The sequence below is a fragment of the Pseudorasbora parva genome, chromosome 6, assembly GCF_024679245.1.
Source record: "Pseudorasbora parva isolate DD20220531a chromosome 6, ASM2467924v1, whole genome shotgun sequence".
Taxonomy (NCBI): Eukaryota; Metazoa; Chordata; class Actinopteri; order Cypriniformes; family Gobionidae; genus Pseudorasbora; species Pseudorasbora parva.
The window spans coordinates 35862071-35885946 of NC_090177.1; the positions used below are offsets into that span (position 1 = coordinate 35862071).

General features: G+C 38.8%; 1 protein-coding gene and 1 long non-coding RNA gene across 6 annotated transcripts in view; one reads left to right on the plus strand and one right to left on the minus strand.

Annotated features, from left to right (window-relative positions):
- The window catches only part of LOC137078947 (utrophin-like), a 303830-nt gene that overhangs the window by 107110 nt on the left and 172844 nt on the right, over nucleotides 1-23876 (plus strand). For all 5 annotated transcript variants that reach the window (XM_067446798.1, XM_067446802.1, XM_067446800.1 and 2 more), the window contains 10 exons: nucleotides 2569-2719; nucleotides 6660-6835; nucleotides 7163-7298; nucleotides 8295-8444; nucleotides 8953-9135; nucleotides 13334-13435; nucleotides 13724-13838; nucleotides 13926-14128; nucleotides 14637-14754; nucleotides 15400-15605. In XM_067446798.1, the coding sequence (XP_067302899.1) occupies nucleotides 2569-2719; nucleotides 6660-6835; nucleotides 7163-7298; nucleotides 8295-8444; nucleotides 8953-9135; nucleotides 13334-13435; nucleotides 13724-13838; nucleotides 13926-14128; nucleotides 14637-14754; nucleotides 15400-15605 (1540 nt within the window). The remainder of the gene's footprint in view (nucleotides 1-2568; nucleotides 2720-6659; nucleotides 6836-7162; nucleotides 7299-8294; nucleotides 8445-8952; nucleotides 9136-13333; nucleotides 13436-13723; nucleotides 13839-13925; nucleotides 14129-14636; nucleotides 14755-15399; nucleotides 15606-23876) is intronic.
- Nucleotides 20024-22256, minus strand: LOC137078952 (uncharacterized). Its single transcript, XR_010905379.1, has 3 exons — nucleotides 22126-22256; nucleotides 21216-21267; nucleotides 20024-20964 (listed from the first exon to the last, which is right to left on the minus strand). It is a non-coding gene; the product is annotated as an uncharacterized lncRNA (long non-coding RNA).

Genomic DNA, 23876 nt, shown 5'->3' on the forward strand with positions numbered 1-23876 from the left:
ATTGGTCCGGAGAGAAATGTGTCAATTCCCTGGATTTTATAAATGTATTAGGATGAGAGAGAAAGCGATAGCAGCATCTCACTACTGAACCCTTCGTTAATACTGATGCTTCTAATACAGTCATGGCCAAAATTATTGGCACCCCTGGTAAATATGATCAAAGATGGCTGTAAAAATAAATCTGCATTATTTATCCTTTTGATCTTTCATATATTTATTTGTTGTCGCAAAAATCTAACCTTTCATTGAAGTAAAATAAGTGAAAGTAGGGGGTAGATCACATTATGAAATACTTATTGGCATAATTATTAAATACTTTTTGCAACCTCTTTTTTCCAAGATAACAGCTCTGAGTCTTCTTCTATAATGCCTGATGAGTTTGAAGAACACCTGACATGATATCAGAGACCTTTACTCAATACTGAATCTCTCCAGATCCTTCAGATCACAGATCCATGCTGGTGCTTCTTCTCTTCAGTTCATCACTCATCTTCTATAGGGTTCAGGTCAGGGGACTTTGGGGCATTGACTAAAATCCATTTTACTCTTTGTAACGAATGTTTAAGGGAATTTGGCCTTTATGTTCATCATATTTATACTCCTGTTATTTATATAATACATATTGCACGTGAAAGGAGATGACAGAAAACATGCTTTCGTTTCTGCTCTGACAGCCGCAAGACCATCCGAACGCTGTGAGTGTGTGTGTGTTAGAAATCAGTAATGGCGAGAGAACATTATGCCTGGGATGTTTTTCCTCTTCAAATTAAACTCGGGTCTTCAGCCGACAACATTTAAATCCCGTCTGGATAGTGCGCATCCCAATATTTTCACGCTTTAGGTCAGTAAGTGGAGAGCAGACATGAATCATTTCACTACGAAAGCAATCTGGTTCTATGCGTTTTCGATTACCTCTGGAAGTGGTCAAAAGTGGACAAGCTCAAAATCCGATCACCCAAAATACATCTTAATAGCAGGTGTAAACTGGGCCTTTGAAAAACAAAGAAAAGTACAGGCGAGTCAGGCGCCCCAAAAATCATCTAGGTCAGCCAAAACGGCTCACCAGAATCACCAACATAACACACACTGCAATGAGATTTCCCTAGTATTATATGCTATTATTAGCCTGACATGGTCATACTCAATTCTAGTCAGAATGAGTCTGATGCTCCATTGGGCTGTGATTATGGGGCGTTTCAACCGAACCAGGAAAGACTTCATTTGGACAGACCTACAACCAATCAATTTTTTCCACGGGTTGTTTTCCATGTCTGTGGGTGGAAGCGATTTTTATGTGATATATAGATCCATGAGTGCGAATTTTAGCAGGCAACCTTGGCAAAATAACACACATTTTACCCCAGACACAATTTTTTCCCGGAGAACCCCCCAAGAAGCTATTGTTTAGGGCTAGTAGTTGGCGGTTTTTGTTGTAAAAACTTGGCAACCCTGTCTGCACACACGCTGGAATAAACGATCTTTGCCGGTGTTGTAAAAAAAAAACCAACCTAAGGATACACAGAGTACTTACCCAACATGATCATCATTTTGGAGAGAAATTGTGAATGTGAATGGATATACAAAAAAGCTCTCCGTTTAGGATTTGATCATATAAAATCCTAGCCCATTTGATGACGTGGCTGATTATGTTACTGTTTATCATCTGTCTATCATTGTCTAAAGCCCGCCCTGATGATTTCATTGGTCCGAACAGTTTCTGTTCAGGCCTAATTACTTCTCTATGGATCGAGTCCAGACCAAACTGCCCAAGCTCAAATGTTGTGGGCGGGGCTGAGTTCGGCTGGCATCCAGGCTATGCTAATATAGTATTCATTCATATTTTGAATATGCTCATACATGCTTTGTTGCACACAGGGATCTGTCAGAAAGGGCTGTAATCTCTGAGAGTGCGTCGTTGAGATGTAATCATATGATGAATGTAACGTCAGCTCATCCAGCCGTTTGTGTTCGCACTCAGGGAAATGAATTTATGATGCTGATACTGAGTACTTGAGGTAGTTGTCTTGTCTGTCTGATAGATTTACAAGCGAGCAGTAACAATACATCTCTTGTGCAAACATGCCACGCTTGCTTGAGGACAAGATAAGCGAGTTAAAACGAGCACACAGTGCCGTTCTGTTTAATTGAAGAAATTAAATTCAGTAATGTGAGGATACCATTCATCAACGAGCATAAATCATACAGGATGGTTTTTTTTTGAGACAGTAAAAATGCTAAATGTTTCCCGTGATGGGTAGGTTTAGGGGCAGGGGCAGTGTGTGTGTGTGTGTGTGTGTGTGTGTGTGTGTGTGTGTGTGTGTGTGTGTGTGTGTGTGTGTGTGTGTGTGTGTGTGTGTGTGTGTGTGTGTGTGTGTGTGTGTGTGTGTGTGAGAGATGGGTAGGTTTAGGGGTAGGGACAGTAGAGGGGGATAAAATGTACAGTTTGTACGGTATAAAAACATTACGTCTATGGAGAGTCCCCACAAAGATAGCGAACCAGATGTGTGTGTGTGTGTGTGTGTGTGTGTGTGTGTGTGTGTGTGTGTGTGTGTGTGTGTGTGTTTGCAGGTGTTTTGATGGAGCTGTGGAGGAGTGGAGGCAGTTCCACTGCGACATGAATGATCTCTCGCAGTGGCTGGGCGACACTGAACAGACCCTGGCTGACGGGATCCGACCAGACGGAGAACTGGACCTGGAACGCGCTCGTGCACAACAACAGGTCAGACACGGTCAAAACTCACAGATCCACTCTAAAATGACCTGCTCCATAATTACATAGTGGTTAAAGATTTGCTTGCCAAATCCCACTATAAAGCTTTAAGCTACCAGGCACAGACTTCTAGCAGTTTTATTTACACTCCTCTTCGTAAAGTTATTGGACTGATACAATGGTAGGTTCTTTTGATTGGATATTTTTGGATCTCCTGTAGCTCACATTAAAATTATGTCATTAATTCCTCATGTCATTCCAAACCCGTAAGACCTCCGACCTTCGTTTTGATGTAATCTGAGAGCTCTCTGACCCCTCCATAGATGGCAATGTAACTAAAGCCAGTAGGTGGCAGTAGCTAAACAGCCAATCAGAATGATCAGATGGCCCGACTGACCGACGAGCTCAGACACCGATTGAACATTGTCACAGCCAGCTCGTTCTCGGCCGCTACACAAAGAGGATCACACACACAAACCAATGATATGCTTACAAGATTATTTATTAAATAAACAATAATGATCCTGAACAGAAATATACAAATGTCTAGGGGTCTAAACAATAAAGGGAAAAATAAGAATGCTAAAAGGTGAGGAATGTTGATAAAGGAGAAATAAATTAGAAACAAAGCGGAGCAAAAAAAATTACTCCTCTGGAGGTGATCCACCAGACGAAGCACTGATGAGCAAGTGAGTACACATTTTATACTCTCCGCCCATAAATATATTAGTGATTGTCTGCAGCCGATCACACACACTCAGGGAACGATAGGAGACAGGGTAAAAAAAAAAGCCAGCTGAGGTCCTACTTCAGCAGACGGTGAGGAGCAGACTGGGAAAACGTAGTCGGCTGACGCACAATAACGTCGGCTTGGTGTGTTCCGGGTTTAACACTTTCAAGGTCCAGAAAGGTTGGAAAGACATCGTTAAAATAGTCCAGATGGCTCTAGTGGTTAGAGAATACTTTGCGCACAAAATACAAACAATAATTACAACTTTATTCAAAAATGTTAATTTTCCTACGCTGTTCAGATTATAAATTTGCATCAGGTCTACATCCGAATGTCGGCTATGCATTGTTTGCATGCGTGTGATGCTGACACGAGATAGCCAATAGCGAAACACTGTGTTTACTACGTCAGTAGCGTATGAGACAGACAAATAATAAATTGTTGAATAAAGTCAATATTTTTGTTTGTTTTTTACATACAAAGTATTCTCAACGCTTCATAACATCAAGGTTGACCCATTGGTCACATCGACTATTTTATCCATGTCTTAACTACTTTTCTGGACCTTTAAAGTGTTAATACCATTGCAGTCTATGTGGAGTAGAGAGCTCTCAGATTTCATCAGAAACATCTTCATCTGTGCTGTGAAGATGTAAGATGGTCTTACGAGTGTCAAACGACATGAGAGTGAGGAATTAATGACAGAATTTTTATTTTTGGGTGAACTAACCCATTAATGTCAATGTAAAAGTCAACAGAATATCATACTCTAAACCAGAAATAGCAAGAATGCATATCACACAACACACTTATAGAAGAGAGTACTCTTTAATCATGAATGTTAATTGAGATCAGTCATCATTCTGAGACGCAAATTGATAATTGTGTGTTAATTATATGATAATTAAGTCAATAAGCATTTCTAACTCGCAATTAAAATTAAAAAGAAAAATGATTTCTCGCATACGAGCAGAATAATGTTTGTTACACTGATGTGTGAATTGAAGAGTCAATTGAACTTTCCCTTCAATTAACAAGCTGAAAACTCCAGCCGAGGACATTTATTCATTAGACTCATGCATGGATAAGTGTGTTTCACAGTCTGAGAGTGCAGATGTGTGTGTGTGTGTGTGTGAGAGAGAGAGAGAGAGAGTGAGAGAGAGAGAGAGAGAGAGAGAGAGAGAGAGAGAGAGAGAGAGAGAGAGAGAGAGAGAGAGAGAGAGAGAGAGAGAGAGAGAGAGAGAGAGAGAGAGAGAGAGAGAGAGAGAGAGAGAGAGAGACAAAGCGCGTTTCCATTACCCTTCAAATTGCGCAAATTGAAATTGCGAATTGAAAATTTCGCAAAAACTCCCATATATCGCAAAAAAGTTTTTACGCTCTCATGAGGTGGTTTTTCAGGCGATTCGAAAAAGGACATTTTCGCAAAACTGCAATGGAAACGTTTTTTTCCGCATTTACATGTCACCTGTTGCGGTGACGCATTGCTGCAACATAGGGCCTATATATTATATTTTCCACTCAATTGTGTCATAATAACAAGATAATGTAGTTAAAAGGACATATATTTTCTCCTAATAAGGACTACAGGCTATATATACTGTAATTAAGACATATATTCAAGAAATGTATTAAAGCAGATAGAGCTAGCCTATAGTTTCAGCCTTACTCAAAGGCTGAGGAAACAGGCCAGTTACGCACGTCAAGCCATTCCAGACGATCTTAGTTTGCTTCTTATCTAATAAACAGGCAATCCATTTATGAAACATCGATCAAAATAAAAATACAATTTATACAAAACTAAATGTATTTTTTAAGAAAGACTTTCTAGAAAATAAAACTCGAAGTGATCAAAATCATGTGACTCTCCAGGTCTCAAACATATTGCGATTCTTACTCATGCTGCTCACTTTTCATAACCAACATATACATTAAAATAATAATATTACAGGCTAATGTTTAGGCCTAAACGTAGCCTATTTAGTTTCGTAGTTAGGCTGTTTTCTTTAACCCACGGCCGATAAAAAGCGCCGACGTTCTCAGTTTTCCTTCTTCCTTTAAGAGAGATGAAACAATTTACAATACTCTTGTCATTTTTAGCTATACAGATGAGTTCAAGACATAATTATAAACTATAAACTGTCTATTTTTATTTGTGGACTCAGGGAACTAATTACTTTGCATGCACTCACTCCAAACGCTGTCTCCATTTCAAAAAATTATTTTGTTTATTAAATGCCAATTTTTTCTTTTCCAAAGCATTTCTAATTCAGTTCAAATGCCAATCAAACAAATATCTAGCCAAATAACGAAAGGGGTGAAAATAAAAATAAAACATTTGAGTTAACATGCAAAATTCAAACATTTCGCTCTTCTCTATATGCGTCAACCTGCCGCGCTTAAAAGGCGATCATTCTTTACAGATGACGGTTTCGGTTTGGAGAGAAGACGAGACGGAGTTCTTTATTAAACTCATAAAAGACAATATAGGATTACAGTAATACTGGATTCTAAACACAGAAATGCTACATTATCATGAAGACCTTGAAGCAGATCTGACACACACACACACACACACACACACACACACCTCATATCCGTGCCGCTTTAAGTAACCTAAGGGCTTTCCTCTGCCATTAATGCTTGGATAACACATATGCTCCTTCCAATAAAAATAATGGCTAGTGTGATGGATGGGATGTACAAACCTACCAAGTGCCATCATTTTGGACTGACCTATCGCGAGAGGAAAGTAATATGTTTTAGTCGCATAACTGCAGCTATGGAAACGCTGTCATTTCGCAACAGTTTTTTATCGACATTTAAGAAATATCGCAAAAGTTTTTCGCAAATCTGCAATGGAAACGCAGCTAGAGAGAGAGAGAGAGAGAGAGAGAGAGAGAGAGAGAGAGAGAGAGAGAGAGAGAGAGAGAGAGAGAGAGAGAGAGAGAGAGAGACAGAGAGAGAGAGAGAGAGAGAGAGAGAGAGAGAGAGAGAGAGAGAGAGAGAGAGAGAGAGACAGTCTGTTTGTGTGTGTAGAAAGTGCAGAAAGAGGGCAAGTTGAATGTGAAATTGTCCTCAAATACAAATTAAGGTCGGTGCATTTCTTGCCCTCAATTGCATATGAAAAGAAGTGCCAACTTCCTGTTTATCAATTAGACACAAGTGCCAACTTTCCATTAACCCCAATGTCTTTGTGTGTGTGTGTGTGTGTGTGTGTAGGATCTGCAGGAGGGCTTGGCCTCTCATCAGTCTGTCGTGGCGGTTTTGAGCCGGTCTGGAGAGCACATCATAGGTCAGGTGTCGTCCCCTGACGGCGCTCTGCTACAGGACAAACTGGACGCTCTGAGACACCGCTGGACACGCGTCCAGAGACAAGTGTCTGACCGCCAGCGCAGGTCAGCATGATGACAGCACACACACTGGCACCCTCAGCAGCCTAATTCAGAAATCAATATGCATATGTAAAGTGGAAATGAAAAGCCTACACACCCATGTTAAAACAGCTGTTTTTTTGTGATGTAATATGCACTTATGCAGTTAGTTTTTTATCTGGTTTTCTCTTGTCAGTGGCATTGCATGGGTTGTAATTTGTACATGAAAGGGACAAAAGTTCTTATATGATTACCTTTGTGTCATTTTTGTACATCACCTAAATCAGCTGCTTAAATTTTCTTGTCCACCGTAGAAGCATCGGTTTATGATGTTAAATGCCGTTTGTGCAGGTTGATGGCTGGAGATCCGGCCGTGATGGATGTACTTCAGCGGACGGCTGATCTGGCCCAGTGGCTGGAGCACACGGAGGTTGCCGTGGCGACGTTGCCCGTTTCGGCCACTGACAAGAACCTCAGAGAGCTCAAGGTTTGACACACACTCTCACACACGTGTGCATAGTAAAACATAATGTAGGGAAACACATTTGTTTTACACAAGTTACGTAACCGTTCACATGTTTACCTACACGTATGATTTAGTTTTAACCCCTAAATTTCGGCAAGTGGGCCATATATGACATGCCCAAAATAACCATCTCTAAAACTGAATTTTATGAAACATTTTGTAGGAACATGTCATGTGAGTTTTTAGAGAAGGCTAATAAGAAGCTTATAAAATATAAAATATTGGACTGCATTTTTGGACTGCAAATTTGGACTGTAGTGTACAGCTGTGTGGTATCAGAGCATTGTAAGGGGTTTGAGCAGGAGTAGACAAGAGCAGTATTGGCCCGATACTGGTATCAGTGCATCCCTATTATACTCACATACATACGCATGCATACATACATACATACATACATATGCACGCTCTTCATGACGGATCACTTCCTGTGTTCCTCGGTTGGAAGTCGCTTTGGATAAAAGCATCTGCTAAATGAGTAAATGTAAAATAAATGTCATGTCAATATGTAGTAAATTATTCTTGTGATCAAATCCGAACTTTCAGCATCATTATAGTCTTCAGTGTCACATGATCCTTCAGAAATCATTCTGATATGATGATTTGATACTCAAGAAACATTTATGGTTATTATCAATGTCTAGGAAGTTCAAAAGAACAGCATTTTGTTAAGTAGACATCTTTTGTAGCATTATAAATGTCTTTACTGTCATTTTTTAACAATTTAAAATGTCATTGCTGAATTTTTTTTTTTTTTTTTTTAAAGACCCCAGACTTTTGAACACTAGTGTATATTTACAACTAATAACTAACACACCGCCCTAAATTTAAACTCTAAACAGAGCTGTTAGTTTAACTGTTAACTATTTAAATGTATTTCTCTAAAACTGCTGCTTGTGCCTCAGAATGTCTGCTTTAACACACACACACACACTCTCTCTCTCTGTCTGTCTCTCTCAGGCCTTAACGGAGGAGATGGATGGTCAGAATGAGACGTTGTCATGGCTGAATAAAACTGGCTCTCAGATCTTGTCAAACTCCGGTCTGAGTCCTCAGGAGAGAGACATTCATGTGAATAAAACAAGGCAGATCAACATCAGCTGGAGTAAAGTATGAAACCAACTCCATAGCACACTAAAGTCTCTCTCTTTCGACCTCTCTACCTTTAAATCTTTTTTTGTGTTGCCTTCATGTTTTCACATCTACTCTTGTGACAATTTAATGATGTCAAATGAGACGCACACAATAGAGCGCTGCTGCAATGATGTATATGTAGGCCAACCCGTACTTTGACGATCACTCTGGCCTCATTTTTCCATTGGCTTTTGTATTATTCCAGAAGATAGTATGTGTGACCAAAAAACGTTTATGATTCGTACAGGTTTTGTTCATCATGATAATCTTTACAAATAAACACAACTTTTATGAACATTCAATTAAAATGTATTATAAATCTGGACATGACACGCTTTTGTTAATCAAAGTAGGCTCAGTTTTCTCAGAATCTCTCATTTATATGCTGATTATTCTGCCTGGCTTATATACCGGTCTGTCACTAATGCTTTACGTGAAAGGGCTGTGATACTAATTGTGTGTGTGTGTGTGTGTGTGTTTAAAGGTGAGTGGTGAATTGCTGGATAAGGTGCGGGAGGTGGAGGGCCGTCTGCAGACGCACGCACAGGCCCAGGACGAGAGCAGGCTTCTGTCCTACAGCCAGTTCCAGGAGCGCATGGACAGGCTGGGCGACTGGGTTTACATCACCAGCCAGTCTTTGGGTGACGTCACACCCACTGAGAGACAGGTCAGTCCTAGTATCGCATAGCCACACTTTCAGACTGATGTCAGAAGGTCTGGACTCTATCACAGCTTTCATTGGTCAAGGGCCGATCAAGAGGACGCTTGACTGACATGTAACGCAACCAATCACAGTTTGTTTTGTTCCACGTCATGATTAGGGGCGTGAAAATGTAAAGTCGATGTCCCTGCAATAACAGATCAGCGTTCTGATTTAAATTATTAATTCCAGTATGCTGTGTAAGTTTACTGCTACAATGAAGCCACAAACTTCCAAATACCTTTGAAAATCCAGGGTTTAGTTGATCTTAGTAAGCGCTCATTGTCACAGTTGTAAACACGACGGTGTTTTTCTTCCACAAGGGAGTTTGGAGTCGCGTCATTTGTTTAAAGGCAGACCGTTAAAAGAACGCAAAACACACATCTCATGTACATCCTGTAGAATTCAACCAATCAGATGATGACAACAAAACTCCTGAAGTGTTGGCAGATAAGTGTGCCATATTCATTAGCCGTTCAGCCAGCGGTCCATGGGCGTCTGAGGGTGAGACTAGGTCAGTCCAGACTAGTATGGACTAACTCATCACTCTTAGTCTCTGTAGAACTTGATTTAAAGGGGTCATGTCATGGTTCTTATGGTAAAACAAACAAATAAATCAGTTTTTAAGGGGTGGCTCCTTTAATGCTGGAAACGACAAAATAAACAGATTAGTATTAAATGAAAACATCCACTTTTTCCGGTGCTAGGATCTAGTGTTGGGCGATATGCCTAATTTTCCAATCGTCATATCGTCAGCCTGTGAGATCGCCGATATGCGATCTTATCGCGTCGGGGCGGAGCATTCAGTGGCATAACTTTGTTTTAAAAAGTGGGTGGGACAGTCTCACGAAAATGCGTATAGTACGAGTGTGCAATCTCGTGGAATGTATAAGTCAAAATGAACTTTGGCTTACAAATGGTAGGCTACACAGTTTTTTGTGTGCATATGATACACACTTTATGGCGTATTATAAGGGGATGCATCTAAACACAATATAGCGTTAGTGTCCAGATTTTTCACGTGAATAAAGGCATAGATTTGCACACTTTAAATCCTCGTATTTTTTCTCATTAAAACCGAATATCATCAGTGATTGTACATGAAGAGCAGGGACAGTTTTTGTGCATTTTGTTTCGTGATTTTACCGGAACGAATACAAAAGTTAGATTAAAGTGCACATGCACGAGCCACGAGAGAAATCTGCAGCACTGAAAACAGCGGCAACGAGCGCCAGATCGCCTCTTATTTAACAATCGAAATGATGCTCTTCAACCAGATGTGTTGTGTTTGTATTATTTAGGTTCATCCGTGAAGCAATCCGTGTGCAACTGGTCGGCTGTTGCATACCACAAACACAGCATTTATTCATTATTTTTTATTTAAAATCCAAAAGTTTTTACTGAACATGGCTCGTCACTAGCCTACAGCATTTTATTCAATTAATTTATTCATATTTAGATTTAGCTCACACAAGTGGCAAAACATTTAAACATAGGTTATAGCCTAAATCACAAACATTTTAAATTAGAAACTTACAACAGTCTATTCAAAAACAGCCGACTCTCGTCTTTTCTTTCGTTTTTAAACCTTTTAAAGGAAATCCTGCAGTCTCGTTTCCTTGCTTAACTTTAGAAAAAAAGCCATGTGTTGAACTTTGAAACAAGAGTAGGCCTATATTTTAAATTATACAATTTAAATAATAGCCTCCGTCAATAGCCTACCTGTTTATTTTAATGCGAACAATGTTCTGCCGTTTTAATGCAGCAACGCAGCGCAGCAAAAAATAGCCTCGGTACGAAAACGATCCGTGCACTGCTGCAGACGCACCGCTCCTGGAACGGACTGACGAACAGCATCCGCGTGCAGTATGAAAGTTGTCATCCGTTAACATGGGTACGGAAAAAAATACGCACCGCACACGCACTGCAGACGGGGTATGTGTGAAACGGGCTCCATCGGAACGCGTGTTCAGTGCAGCGGGCAACATAACTCCCCACCGCAACCTTCTCAAACCAGCTGGTTTTCTTTATACAAAACATTTTTGGGAATAGATACCTGAATTGCATAACAATAATTGTTGTCTTAATTGTTTCTGGCCTTGTGTTTGTTTTAGCAATAAGTTCATTCGAGTAGCCTATACATTTGAGGTGATTTAATTGTTTTGCCGTTTTATTTGAGTTCTTTCATTGTGTTTTTTATTTATTAAAGCCTATTTCGTTATTTATTATTTTTAGGCTACCGTCAACCTGGTGTCACAGCCTGTCTATTTTAATAAACTATTTATTTCTGTAGCCCATACAGCGGGCAAGGGCTAAAACACATTATTAGAAAATACATTGTCTGCTGACATTTAAGTATTTCACTGCACTTTAACAAGAAATCTTAGCTTAACGGCCAGTGCAATATTTTTTGTTCATTGTTGTTCCGTCGTTAAGTCGTTTGAAATAAAGCTGCTTTTACTTTTTGACTGATTGCTCTGTTCAAATGTATAGGCTATAGCCTATAATTATAATATAGCAATTTGTTATTGTATTATTATAAGTATAAAATAAATGTACATTTATGAAAAAAAATGCTTTAGCCTGATGATGATGATGATGCCGTTTTCGCCGTGGCTTATGTGAATTTGTGAATATAGGGCTAGGTTGATCACCTTGCAATTAAATTCTGAAACTATGTGGTTTTTTCGTCTTTAAAAAAACATTTTTTTTCACTGAAGAGTAAGTCATTTTTACATTTTAAAAGCGCGTGGTGTTGCACTCGCAGTATATGCGGCACGTAGCCTGTGAGTGCAACACCACGCGCTTTGATGTTGATGTGAATAGTAAGGCTAAGCAGAATAAGTACAATTAATGTAATGATGATGATAATAATAATAATAACTATGATCATAATATTTTCATTTAATAATAATTTTTATTTATTTATTATATTCATGGGGAACGAGCCAAATATCGCCTTGAAATCGCCAACAGCTTCAGCTTTCGGAGATCTCTCTGCCTATCGTCGATACACGATACTATCGTCTATCGGCACAACCCTACTAGGATCCTTCTGAAGGCTCTACAGAAATGAGCAAATGAGCCGTTTAAACTGGACACGCCAAAGCAAACGTTCGTTAACTCTTCCATTTGTCCCGTTGTCAACAGATTCAAGCACATTGACTAAACTGAACATGCATCTGAATACTCTATGGGTGTAGACAGCATCAGTGATTATAATGGATTCTGTTTGCTTTTTGATGTGATGCTCACAATCGGTGTAGACAGATGTCAGCCGCTGAGCGACTGAATAGCAGTGTGCAATGAAGCAAGTGCATTATGGGAGTTGTTGTCTTTTATCCCCATGAGACAAAATAAATGTTCTGTCTTTTCTCAGTCTAGAAAGAACCAAATTCAAAAAAATCACAAATAATTTCAAATTTCTACTACATTTATGACCCAGTTTAAATACAAAGCTTAATGCTAAACCACTGAAGTAACCCTTTAAGCGACTGAACGCCAGGGGGCGGGGCCTATGGTGCGATTAGGTGTAACTATTCATCTAGAGGCGCTCATATGCCCCCACAATATCCCACAATATCAAAAGAAGTTTTTCCAGCTTGATTTACATTAAAACTTTGTTTATAACGAGAAGGATGTTTTAAACTATGAAACTTGTAGGATGTTTTTATGGTACAAACAAAGACCTCTTAATGTATATGTCAAAATATCAAGGCATATTTGATTCCTCATGTCATGACCCTTATGTATTTCTCCAGAAATAATTACTCAATAATTGCTCAATTATATCCTTCTAAACCCGTTTCCCTTTCTTCTGCTGAACACGAAAGAAGATATTTTGAAGCATTTTAGTAACCAAACATTTTTGGGGACTTCCATTATATGAACAAAAAGCACCGAGACACATTTCTCAAAATGTCATCTTTTGTGTTTCATAGAAGAAAGAAACTCAAAGTTCTGGAATGATGTGAGGGAGAGTAAATGATGACATGATTTTCATTTTTGGGTGAATTACAATTATCCCTTGTAGTTTAAGCTATCCAGGATGTTTTGTTCTGTTGTAGTAGTCATCCCAAGGAAATCCCATGATATCTTATAATGAACACGTTTTATTGTCTAGTATTGAGATCTGATGGACCTGTGTGTGTGTGTGTGTGTGTAGGTTCTGGAAATGTCCATGCGAGAGCAGAAGCGAGAACTGGAGGAGTTGTTGTCTTACTCTATTGAGCTCCAGAGGAAACAAATACTTTTACCACAGGAAAAGGTTTGTGTCGCCCAACAACCTAAACTGAGCTGAGCTTCAAATCACTTGTTTTTCTATGTTAAAAGTGAAATGCCAAAGCAGATGTATGAACCTGAAAGCAAATGATTTTACCTTAACGAATTGAGCTTGATTCGGAAGGTCACACCAACACAAATATCCTGCGTGGAAATTCATTCTGGTTTTCATATGCCGTTTGTCTGTTCTGACCAATGCAAAACATGTTCATTCAAACCCTATTTTCAATAAGAGGTGGATGAGAATGCACATGATGCTTGCATGTTTGTGCAGAGTAAAATCGAACAGCTGGCTGCAGATTGGAAAGCTCTGGACGTCAGATTGAAGGAGACGCCACAACAGCCTCTGTCTCCATGGACTAAACAAGTTGCTCAGCAACAGTTCACAGGTAAGAGCTGTGCAGACAGTTGAAATGGACACTCACGCCGTTCTTCTAGATCTAATTGAGTGTTTGGATTGTGTCTGTGTCTCTCAGGGAGTGTGCCGTCTGCAGTTCACATGGTCAGTCTGCTGAGCGAGGAGCGCCATCACAGCCCAGAGCTCATGGGCCCGACCGATCTCAACCAGACGGCCACGGAGCTGGCAGACTGGCTCCTCCTCATCCACCAGATGCTCAAATCCAGCATCGTCACAGTCGGAGACAAAGATGAGATCCGCACAACCATCGGCCGCCTGCAGGTCAGGACATCAGAATCAGACCTGAGAGGGTGTTTGCCTTCACTTATACTTATATCGAAGTTTCATTTGGCTTGATAGGACTGAAACTAGCTAGTAAATTCTTTCTTAAATCGAAAAGAAAGCATTACATATCTGTGTTTATGTCTACACAGAATGATTATAACGATTTATAAAGATAAAAGTTTTTTAGCTAGGAAACTAGTATTTACGATAATTCTGTTAGCAGGTGAAGGCAGCATTAGATCCGCCAAATGCGTGTGTATTTCAGCAGTGGCATGCAACGGCGTCACTCATACTAGCCACTTTGACAACGGCGAATTTTAGATATAATATTTATATAATTTTTCAATTATAGTCTTTTAATGGGGCCTCTGAAATTATAAACAAAGTGCAATGTAGTGTTGTCAAAAAAATATGGATTTTTCCAAACATCGATTCTGAAATATCAAAAAATATTCTGCATAATAGAGACACGATACCAGCTGCCCAGTTCTGTGATTGTTTGCAGGTGACTAAAGGAGATCTAGAGCAGAGACATCCGCAGCTGGAAGACATCATCACCCTGGCTCAAAACATCAAGAACAAAACCTCCAACCTAGACGTGCGCACCTCCATCTCAGAGAAGCGTGAGTATTATCTTATCTTAGTATTTGTCTTTATCTCATATGTCTTAGTTTTAATCTTGGCTTTAGTCTTCGTCTTAACCTTGCATTCTTAGTTTTAGAGGAAAACGCCGACTTTAGCTTATTCACCGTATCCCCCAGAGTTAGATCCAGATAAGTTAGATAAGTCCATACACGCCATTCTCATCTTAATGCATGCCATAACTCTGTCTGACACACCCACCGCTAGCCTAGCTTAGCACAAAGACTGGAGGTAAATGGCTCCATCTAGCCTACTGCTCAATAAGTGACAAAATAACGGCAACATTTTCCTATTTACATGTTGTGATGTTGTATACTAAGACTGACAGAAATTAAAAGTTGTGATTTTCTAGACCGATATAGCTAAAAACTATACTCTCATTCCTGCGTAATAATCAAGGAACGTTGCTGCCGTACCATGGGTGCAGCGACGCAATGATATTACGCAGCGCCTGATAATAGTCCCCAGCACGCTCTTTTTTTATTTTGATGGAAGTTAGACTATTCTCAGGCACTGCATTATATCATTGCGCTGCTGCACTCATGGTCAGTCAGATATAGTCAGTGATTTTATTGTTGTCTGAGTTTTCAAGAGAGACTAATTTCTCTTTCCCTGCTTCGTGTCAGTGGAGAAGGTCCGCAGCCAATGGGACAGCACACAGCACGGCGTGGAGGCGCGGCTTCTGCAGCTGGACCACATGATTGGCCACAGCGACCAATGGGAGGAGCAGAGACGGAATGTGAAGGCTCTGATTGGTCAAAACGAGATGCGTTTTCAGAACCTGCTGCAACTGAGTCGAGAGCCACTCACCAAACAGATCAGTGACAACAAGGTAAGAGCATGACCTTTGACCTGTATATGACCCTGGACCACGTAAGTCGCATGGGTATTTTTGTGGCAATAGCCCATTGTATGGGTCAAAATCCCTCAGATTCCAGATTGTCAAATAGCTGTATCTCGGCCAATTATTGTCCTATCCTAACAAACTTTACATCAATGGAAATATTATTTATTCAGCAATAAAAATAAAAACAACTTATGACTGGTTTTGTGGTCCAGGGTCACATATTACTTCTCATTATGAACTTTCACTCAGTAGTTTTTGGGGGGCGGTTCACACAGACCGTACTTTAGTGGTTGACATTCGAGACGCAGGTCAGTGGAACAGAAAAATCAATGTAAGAGTTTTTTAAAAGTTCTTTTACCTTGAGCTATACATTTAAGAACCCAGAGTCATGCACGAGACGTTGCAAAAGATGGAAAACAATGGAAAAGTAGTGCAGTGGAAAGGAAACCCGTGTTTACGCCTGCAAAATGCGTCGTCATTTTGCTCTTGTTCTTAGAGTTAAAAATACATTTTAACATTCATAGGTGTCAAGACTTGGTCTCTTAAATTATTTAAGAAAGCTAGAGAGATGTCCTAACCTAGTTAGGAGTCACAGAGACACGCACTTAACGGCTAAGAAATAATGTGATGGGATTAAAGGATGATCAGTGTGAACAGGAGAAATCCATCAGGCGTTTTGTCTTTTAATGAATATGGGAAGTGACCTCATTCAGCTCACCCAAAGAGTTGCACAGGCTTTTTTAATGGATGTTCCAGTCTTCAACTAAAGTGGGTATTGCGTTTGAAAAGTAAACACTCATGTTATGTTTTGTCAGGAACTGACAGAATTAAATTGCTTTATTTAATTAAAGTCCGGAGTGGCTTTGTAAGGTACATGTTCCAATTAAGCCCACTATGCTTTTGTAATAGAACTGTGTCACATTTTTTATTACATAAGCACTTCAGATGTGTTTAATTTTGATTACTCCTTCAACCTAATTAAAGAACTGCCGATCAAATGGGGCAAATATGGATTACAGCTTAAGTAATTGACATTTTCAGCAGGAATTATTTAACAATAGTCTACAGTTTTTATCTTGAACTGCTTTTATCCTGCTCTGATTGGTCAGATGGTCCACTCTGTTGGGATTGGTCTACTCTGCTGTGATTGGTCAGACTGCCCAGTCTGTTGTGATTAGTCTACCGCATACATTATGTGTCAGAAACAAAACGACCATTGCTTGAAACACAATGATACGAAAAGTAATGATGGTGCCGGTTTTTCCATATCAATTCCAGCGCAAGTCTTCCTCCTTTGGAAGTTCTTGCAAAGTGCATTTGTAGCACAAAAAACAGCATCTTGAAATTTTGACAACATGAACAGAACTCTTCCAGTCTCAGCGGCTACTACAGCGTTTGAGGCTCAAAGTAGATGTTGTTCGACGACAGCCAGTGGAGACCATAGGTTGACTTTACACAAATGTTACAAATATACATAAATAGGCTATGTTATGAAAGTCAGACTAGTATTGCTGAGAACTTATTTCGGCTGTTCAGAATCAATGTTTCTTTTAGGAAACAAAAACTATTTAACATGCCTGCACTTCCTTTATAGGCCTTTTATATTCACACAGATTTATTACACACTGCATGAAAGGTAATATTTAAAAAAGCATAATAGGGGCACTTTAATCTGATTATGGTCCCTATAACTTGCTCGTATATCTTCCTTTAAGAAAGTCTGCATCTCTCTGAGAAAGACTCTTTCACTTTGTCTTAGGTTCTTTACATTTTTCTTTGCCAGTTCAGCAAGCTTATAAGACTTTATCGCCCATAGTTGTTTATAGTTCTTTTAATGTTTCCTCAGCACGCACAGTTTGTCTTCCAAATGAACACAATATAACTAGCTTAAGTTGATTCAAATATATTTCCAGAGCACGGTAAATAAAATAAATATATAAATAAAACAAGGTACATTGTGTTTTTATCTTTATGGCCTTGATGGGTTCAAAAAGAGCCAACAGAGCTGCTCCTAATAAGCCCACACAAATATATTTCTGTATTATATTCAGTGGTTGGCCGTCAGGGCCAGCAGGGCCTTCTCTGCTGGCCCTGTCAAAATCATTATATATATATATATATATATATATATATATATATATATATATATATATATATATATATATAGTTACGATTATATTTCCAGAAAGAATGTATTTATTTTTGGTGTATTTTCCATATGTCATCATCTAAACGCATCACAGCCCCGAGGACCAGCACTAGTAGAATAGCTTGCCTTCCATTGAAGCTGCTATTTTCCATTGGACCATAGCTTTGACTGACGTGGGTCATTAGCCAATCAAAATTTGATGTGTAGTGATAGAACGGCCCAGAGGCCCAGCGGTGTGTCGGTGTGCTACCCCCTGCTGATGTCATCAGCCGTCTGAACTTTTCGCGGGTTGTGAGAATTCTGTGTGAAATAAACTATGGCCGCCCCGGGATGACACAAGTACCCCAGAGTGCAGTCTGGACGATGGGGCGGGGCGACACATTGGGGTGGGGTGACACGTGTCGCTCCGCCCACATGCAATTTCATTGGTTTACAATACAACAAATCTTATTGGCGTAGACGCTTCAAGCCTGCGCATGCGCATTCCTTCATGTGCGATTTTATGAATGAACCACACGGAATAGATTCACATATTCCCTGCGTCCCAATTCGCATACTATCCATCCTAAATAGTATTCGAAAATAGAATTAGTATGTCCCAAATCGTAGTATGTTGAAAAGAGTATTCCAAAGATTCCCGGATGGTTTACTATTTCCGGTCCGAATTCACAGTATGGATCGATGGGCACTCTAACGGCTGATATTGCCCACAACCCATTGCGAGTTGGCCGAGGATTCGATTAGAACTACAAACGCGGATAAAAAGCATTAAAATACTACAAACATGACGGATGTGCGAGTTCGACGGTTAAGTAGAGAAGTTTAGATAAAGGGGTTTGATTGACCAACTATCAATATTTAACCTGACAAAAATATATTTATTCAGTGTTGTCACATTATATTTCACCCGCAGCAGCATTGAGAACTTTTGAAATGACACGTTTGGCCATTAACTTTTAAATGCATCATTATATTTAAACTGTAAATACATGAGGAGAGTCTCTGCATTAAAGATCCACAAATGGCAGATCAACGAGCGGCTACATTTCTCTCCGATACGGTAGGAGATTAAACTGAATGTGAAGGATTTGAATCTGACGATGATTGACAGGGCAGATAAACGGGGACGGGATGCACGTAACTAAGCGACAGAGTCCGTTAAAGATGGCGAAGTAGTCCCGAAGCTTGCATACTTTTCTGCTACACACTCAAAAGTATATACCTTTTCTTCACAAAAAGAGTACATACTTTTAGGACGTAGTATAAGTAGGCGAATTGGGACGCAGCAATTGTTTTAAATGAAACAAAACGCAAAAACGAGCGCTTGGTGACGGTACCTCCGGCATAATTAAGGCTAATAGAGCTGTTTAACATTTGGCTTCTTCATCAGGTTCGGTGGATCAGCACAAACCCGGATTTTACGCAAATGATAATTAATTATTAACTGTAGTATTGGACACCTCCGAACACAAACGGCTAATTTTAGTTTAAAGCATGACCAATCGTTTAAACGAGATTGTTGTCCAATTGTATAAAGTGCTAAAGCGGTATAAAGTCTTTCTCTGTTAATAAAATATGTGGGGCTATGTATGTCTAATTTATAGTTTTAAAGGTCCATATTTTATTGTAGGACTAAATAGCCAAGTGTCAACGGGTTAACATGTGACAAATTAGATATTAAAAATCCATTTATTTATCTACCCTCGCATTGTGCACGCTATAATCTGTGTACAAACGGGATGAAAATAATTTTCACTCCTGTAAATCTGTGCAACACTACCCGAGGACTTGCAGTAAATACCAAGAAGAGAAGTGATAGAAACATTTATTGCAATACGCATTTGAGCACATAAATACCCACAAAGTCACACCGTGTGGAATATTTTAATAATAGATTTTCATATATTAAAATTACTTAAATCAAAATAGATTGGCACCTTAATATTTTTATTTTCTTTATGTGTGAATAAGTTTAGCTATACATATGTTAATACAATAATTTGCAATATATGTGCATATTTTAATTTCTAATATATGTTAATATATTAGTTTTCTATATATGTAAATCTTTTGAATTATATATTAATGCAGCAGTTTAATATATTTTACATAAGTGTGCCTCCATATATGTAAATATTTTCATTTTATAAACTAAATTTGTAATGAAAACATCAAAATTTTCCAGACAATACAAAAATGTTGACCCAATAGATAAAATCAAATTTTGTCTGCAGAGAACACACGCTAAACAACAATAGTTTGTGATTTTTATTGATGTTAACAAAAAGTAAAAGTACAGAGAGCATATATAAACTTAACTGCACAAAAAATAAAATTTTGCAAATCCAGACACAAATAGACTTTAACTCAAAATACAAAGCTTTAATGTAAACTTGGATTTGCAATAGGCCAGTCTCTTTTCTTTAATAGAGGGTGTGCGCTGATGTCACTTTCCCGTTGGGACACGACCCTCAGCTGGACTGAGTGGCAAAACATCCTGGAGCAGGGCTGACTTTAATAAGAGAAATTGCAGAAATGGGAGCAAAACAAGCTTCTTTTTTTCCTGAAATTAATTAAATGTATTTGGATTCAACAGTGATTATTACAACTCGCCAAAGAACCAGTGTTTGGCCAGGAATTGGACTTTCAGACATTTATATGTACCTGATTCCAATGCCGGGGAAATATATAACGCAAAGCCTGTGAACACTTTATCTGCTAAACAAATACTATAAATACAGTTTAGGTACCTCTAAATCCAGATGATTATATAATCGTCATATTACGAGTTGTCAATACAGTATATGACCTAGTATATGATTTTAGCCCAAAATTTTACATATCTAACATAAAATGTTCTGATGTCTGGATTCAGGTTGTTTCTGAGAATAGCAGCAATCTATTTGTTTGTCTTTCTGTAGCTTTCGGAAGGTTGTACAAAGATTGCTCTGATTTATTGTTGAATGTGCAGTCAACTGTATCTATTTGTACCTAACCCTTTCCCAGATGTGTTTTGGGTGTTGCGCTGTTTTTGCAGCATTCACGCTGAACACCAATCCTGCCACTCAGTGTTTTTGCCACTCAGTTGGTGTAATACAGTTACACGCCGTCTACTGGGACATCATGTGCACACTCTTATATTGGAACCTCAGTTCTACCAAACTGTTGCCTTCTCATGCCGTTCTATGGCAGCATCTGAAACAAGAAAGAAGATAAAAAATGTTTGATTAGTCAGTGGCCACTTGAGGTAGTTGTGATTAAGTTATTTGTTGCATTCTGCAAGTTTCATAGCTTAAAACATCCTCCTCATTATAAACAAAGCATTGATTTAATCCAAAAATGGATGTTGCAGGATCTGTAATTATATTAGCACAAGAGTGCTTCCAGAGCAAGACTTCAATAAATACTATTTTGACAAAGAGAACTGATTGATTTTACATAAATACCGGTACATAGGACCTCTGAGATAAGACCTGCAGTCCATCAGCATGGAAAAATCTAGAAAAATAAAAATGAACAATTTGTCAAAGTGCCAAAAATATATTGTTTAAAATGTCAGTTTTAAAAGAAAAAAAATGCATGTTTTTTTTTTTTTTTTTAGGTTTACTAATTTAGTATTGTTCATTCAGTGTCACTGTACATACTGTTTGACATTTGGATGTCAAAGCCGTCTTAAAATGAGTAATAAGATATATAGATCATTTTCATAAGAAATTTACAGATGCAGTGATACAGGTAAATGTTGTGAAAAAAATATATATTAACTTATTTAATTAGCTTTTTCAGTTCACCGCCTGTATTTCTGTAAGGCTAAACCTTACAGTTTATGGATAGATGCTATAAATGCTACATGTACAGCATTATCTACGGTGTTTGTGTACAAACTGTATTCGTAGTTTAGTGGCTTTCAATAATGCACATTCCTATTATTAAATGTATTAAAGCTTTCCTTTGTTGTAGAGGTTTTTTCTGTCGCTCCTGAAATCACAGAACATTTGATCCATATTTGTTTACCATGAGAGACCAGAACAGGTTTCGTGCACTCTGCCAGGTCCGTTAGGTTAAATAAATGTGCTTCTTGCTATCCTCCATTGACAAATTTATCAGCAAAACCTTTACGTAACTATCAAAACCTCTCATCTAAACATAAAATGTGATTAAATGTTCAAAAACAATAGTTAGCCTAAATTACCTCTTTTAAAAAATGTTAGTTCTGTTTTGCATATCTACTTCTTCAAAGACACTAACATTACATTTCTATCAAGTAAATATAACAGAATCGTTTCAATTAAAGGTAAGAAAAGTGTCAGGAACAGTAATGTGTATTACTTGTGTGATTTTATGGACTAAACTCACCTTAAAAGCGGCGAAAACAACAGCGAGAGCCGAAGTTTTACTGCATGTTTGTCGTTTCCCCACACAGATGCAGGTGGCTCGTAGGTAGATCATTTCTAAAGACGTACATAAAGGAATGCGCATGCTCAAGCCGCAAGGTCTACGCCAATAAGATTCGCTATATTATAAACCAATGAAATTGGGTGTAGGCGGAGCGACACGTGTCGCCCCGCCTTAATGTGTCGCCCCGCCCCATCGTCCAGACTGCACTCTGGGGTTACTCGGATGACAGGCTGCGTGCGAATGATCGATCCTGATGTCAAGCCGGTAATGTTAGCTAACAAGCAGTGTTTTTTCTGTTTCTTTGGATGTTCTGTTGGTCCGTATTTTTGTTTGTTTAAGAGTATTTGTGCCAGCTGATTTTGATTCTTTTCACCATTTGCCTACACGGTGACACGTGAGTGCAGTATCATCAATAAATAGTCAAATTGCCTTTTTGTCTCGCGTGTACACTATGAAAGCAAAGTTCGTAGTAGTATTGCGTACAGTGCATTATTGTATTTTGTGTGTGTGTGTGTGTGTGTGTGTGTGTGTGTGTGTGTGTGTATTATGACACACAGGAGAGGGTGAAATATGAGGACATTGGCCATGTCACTTTTCAAAATGCTTATAAATCATACAGGATAAGGTGTTTTTTAGAAAGTAAAAATGCAGAATGTTTCATGTGATGGGTAGGTTTAGGGGCAGTGGCAGTGTAGGGGGATAGAAAATACGGTTTGTACGGTATAAAAAACATTGCGCCTATGGAATGTCCCCATATGTCACAAAAACAAACGTGTGTGTGTGTGTGTGTGTGTGTTGTTATGGCGTGGGGCGTGTTGATCCTTAGTGAAGGCCCTGACTGAAACCCCACGGTACGCTACTGATTATATTTATAGACAAAGCATCTGTTTTGTGGCTCAAAAAGCTTTCAAAATACTTTAATTTGATGTGGTTATAAATGGCTCGCTACACATACTCATGAAATCCAATTTTTAAATACATATTATTGCTTTTAAATGCCAAGCAAGATAATCATATCTGGTGTACATTTGGTATTTTAATTATCATTCATCTGTTCATTTAACATTTCTTGTCAGAAACCAGTCATTTTCATAACTTTTTTTTTAAGGGCACCTTTGGATGTCTGTTCAACTGTCAGATTGTAGCGACACATGACAGCAGGGAACGGATCCTTTAATCGGCTCTAAATAAAAAGTAAAAGGTCAATAACAAATATCTGCATTTGCTCTTTTCACTTGTTTTCAATGGTTTCCCCCCTACATTCAAACTCACTAGATGGTCAACAACTTGTTGTTAAGTATTTGGAAAAATTGATTTACTGTCTTTGGGTTGTAGATCACTTGGGCTGCAAAAAAATGAAAATCAATGAAGAAGCAAAAAGCAAATTTCCTTATGGACTAGTTGGATATGTGCGCTCTGGCAATGATCCAAGTTGTTCAAAGCATGCAGGCTCTTTATAAGTTTACAAGCACTGATTTTCTCGTGGGCACTTTTGAGTGTCAGGTTCTTCAACAGGTTAGCTGTGCTGTTTAATGTGGTTAAAGGGGGGGTGAAATGCTGTTTCACGCATACTGAGCTTTTTACACTGTTAAAGACTTGGATTCCCATCCTAAACATAGACAAAGTTTCAAAAACTAATGTTGGACGTTTGATGGAGTATTTCTGTGTTTAAAATACTCCTTCCGGTTTCTCACAAGTTTCGGAGAGTT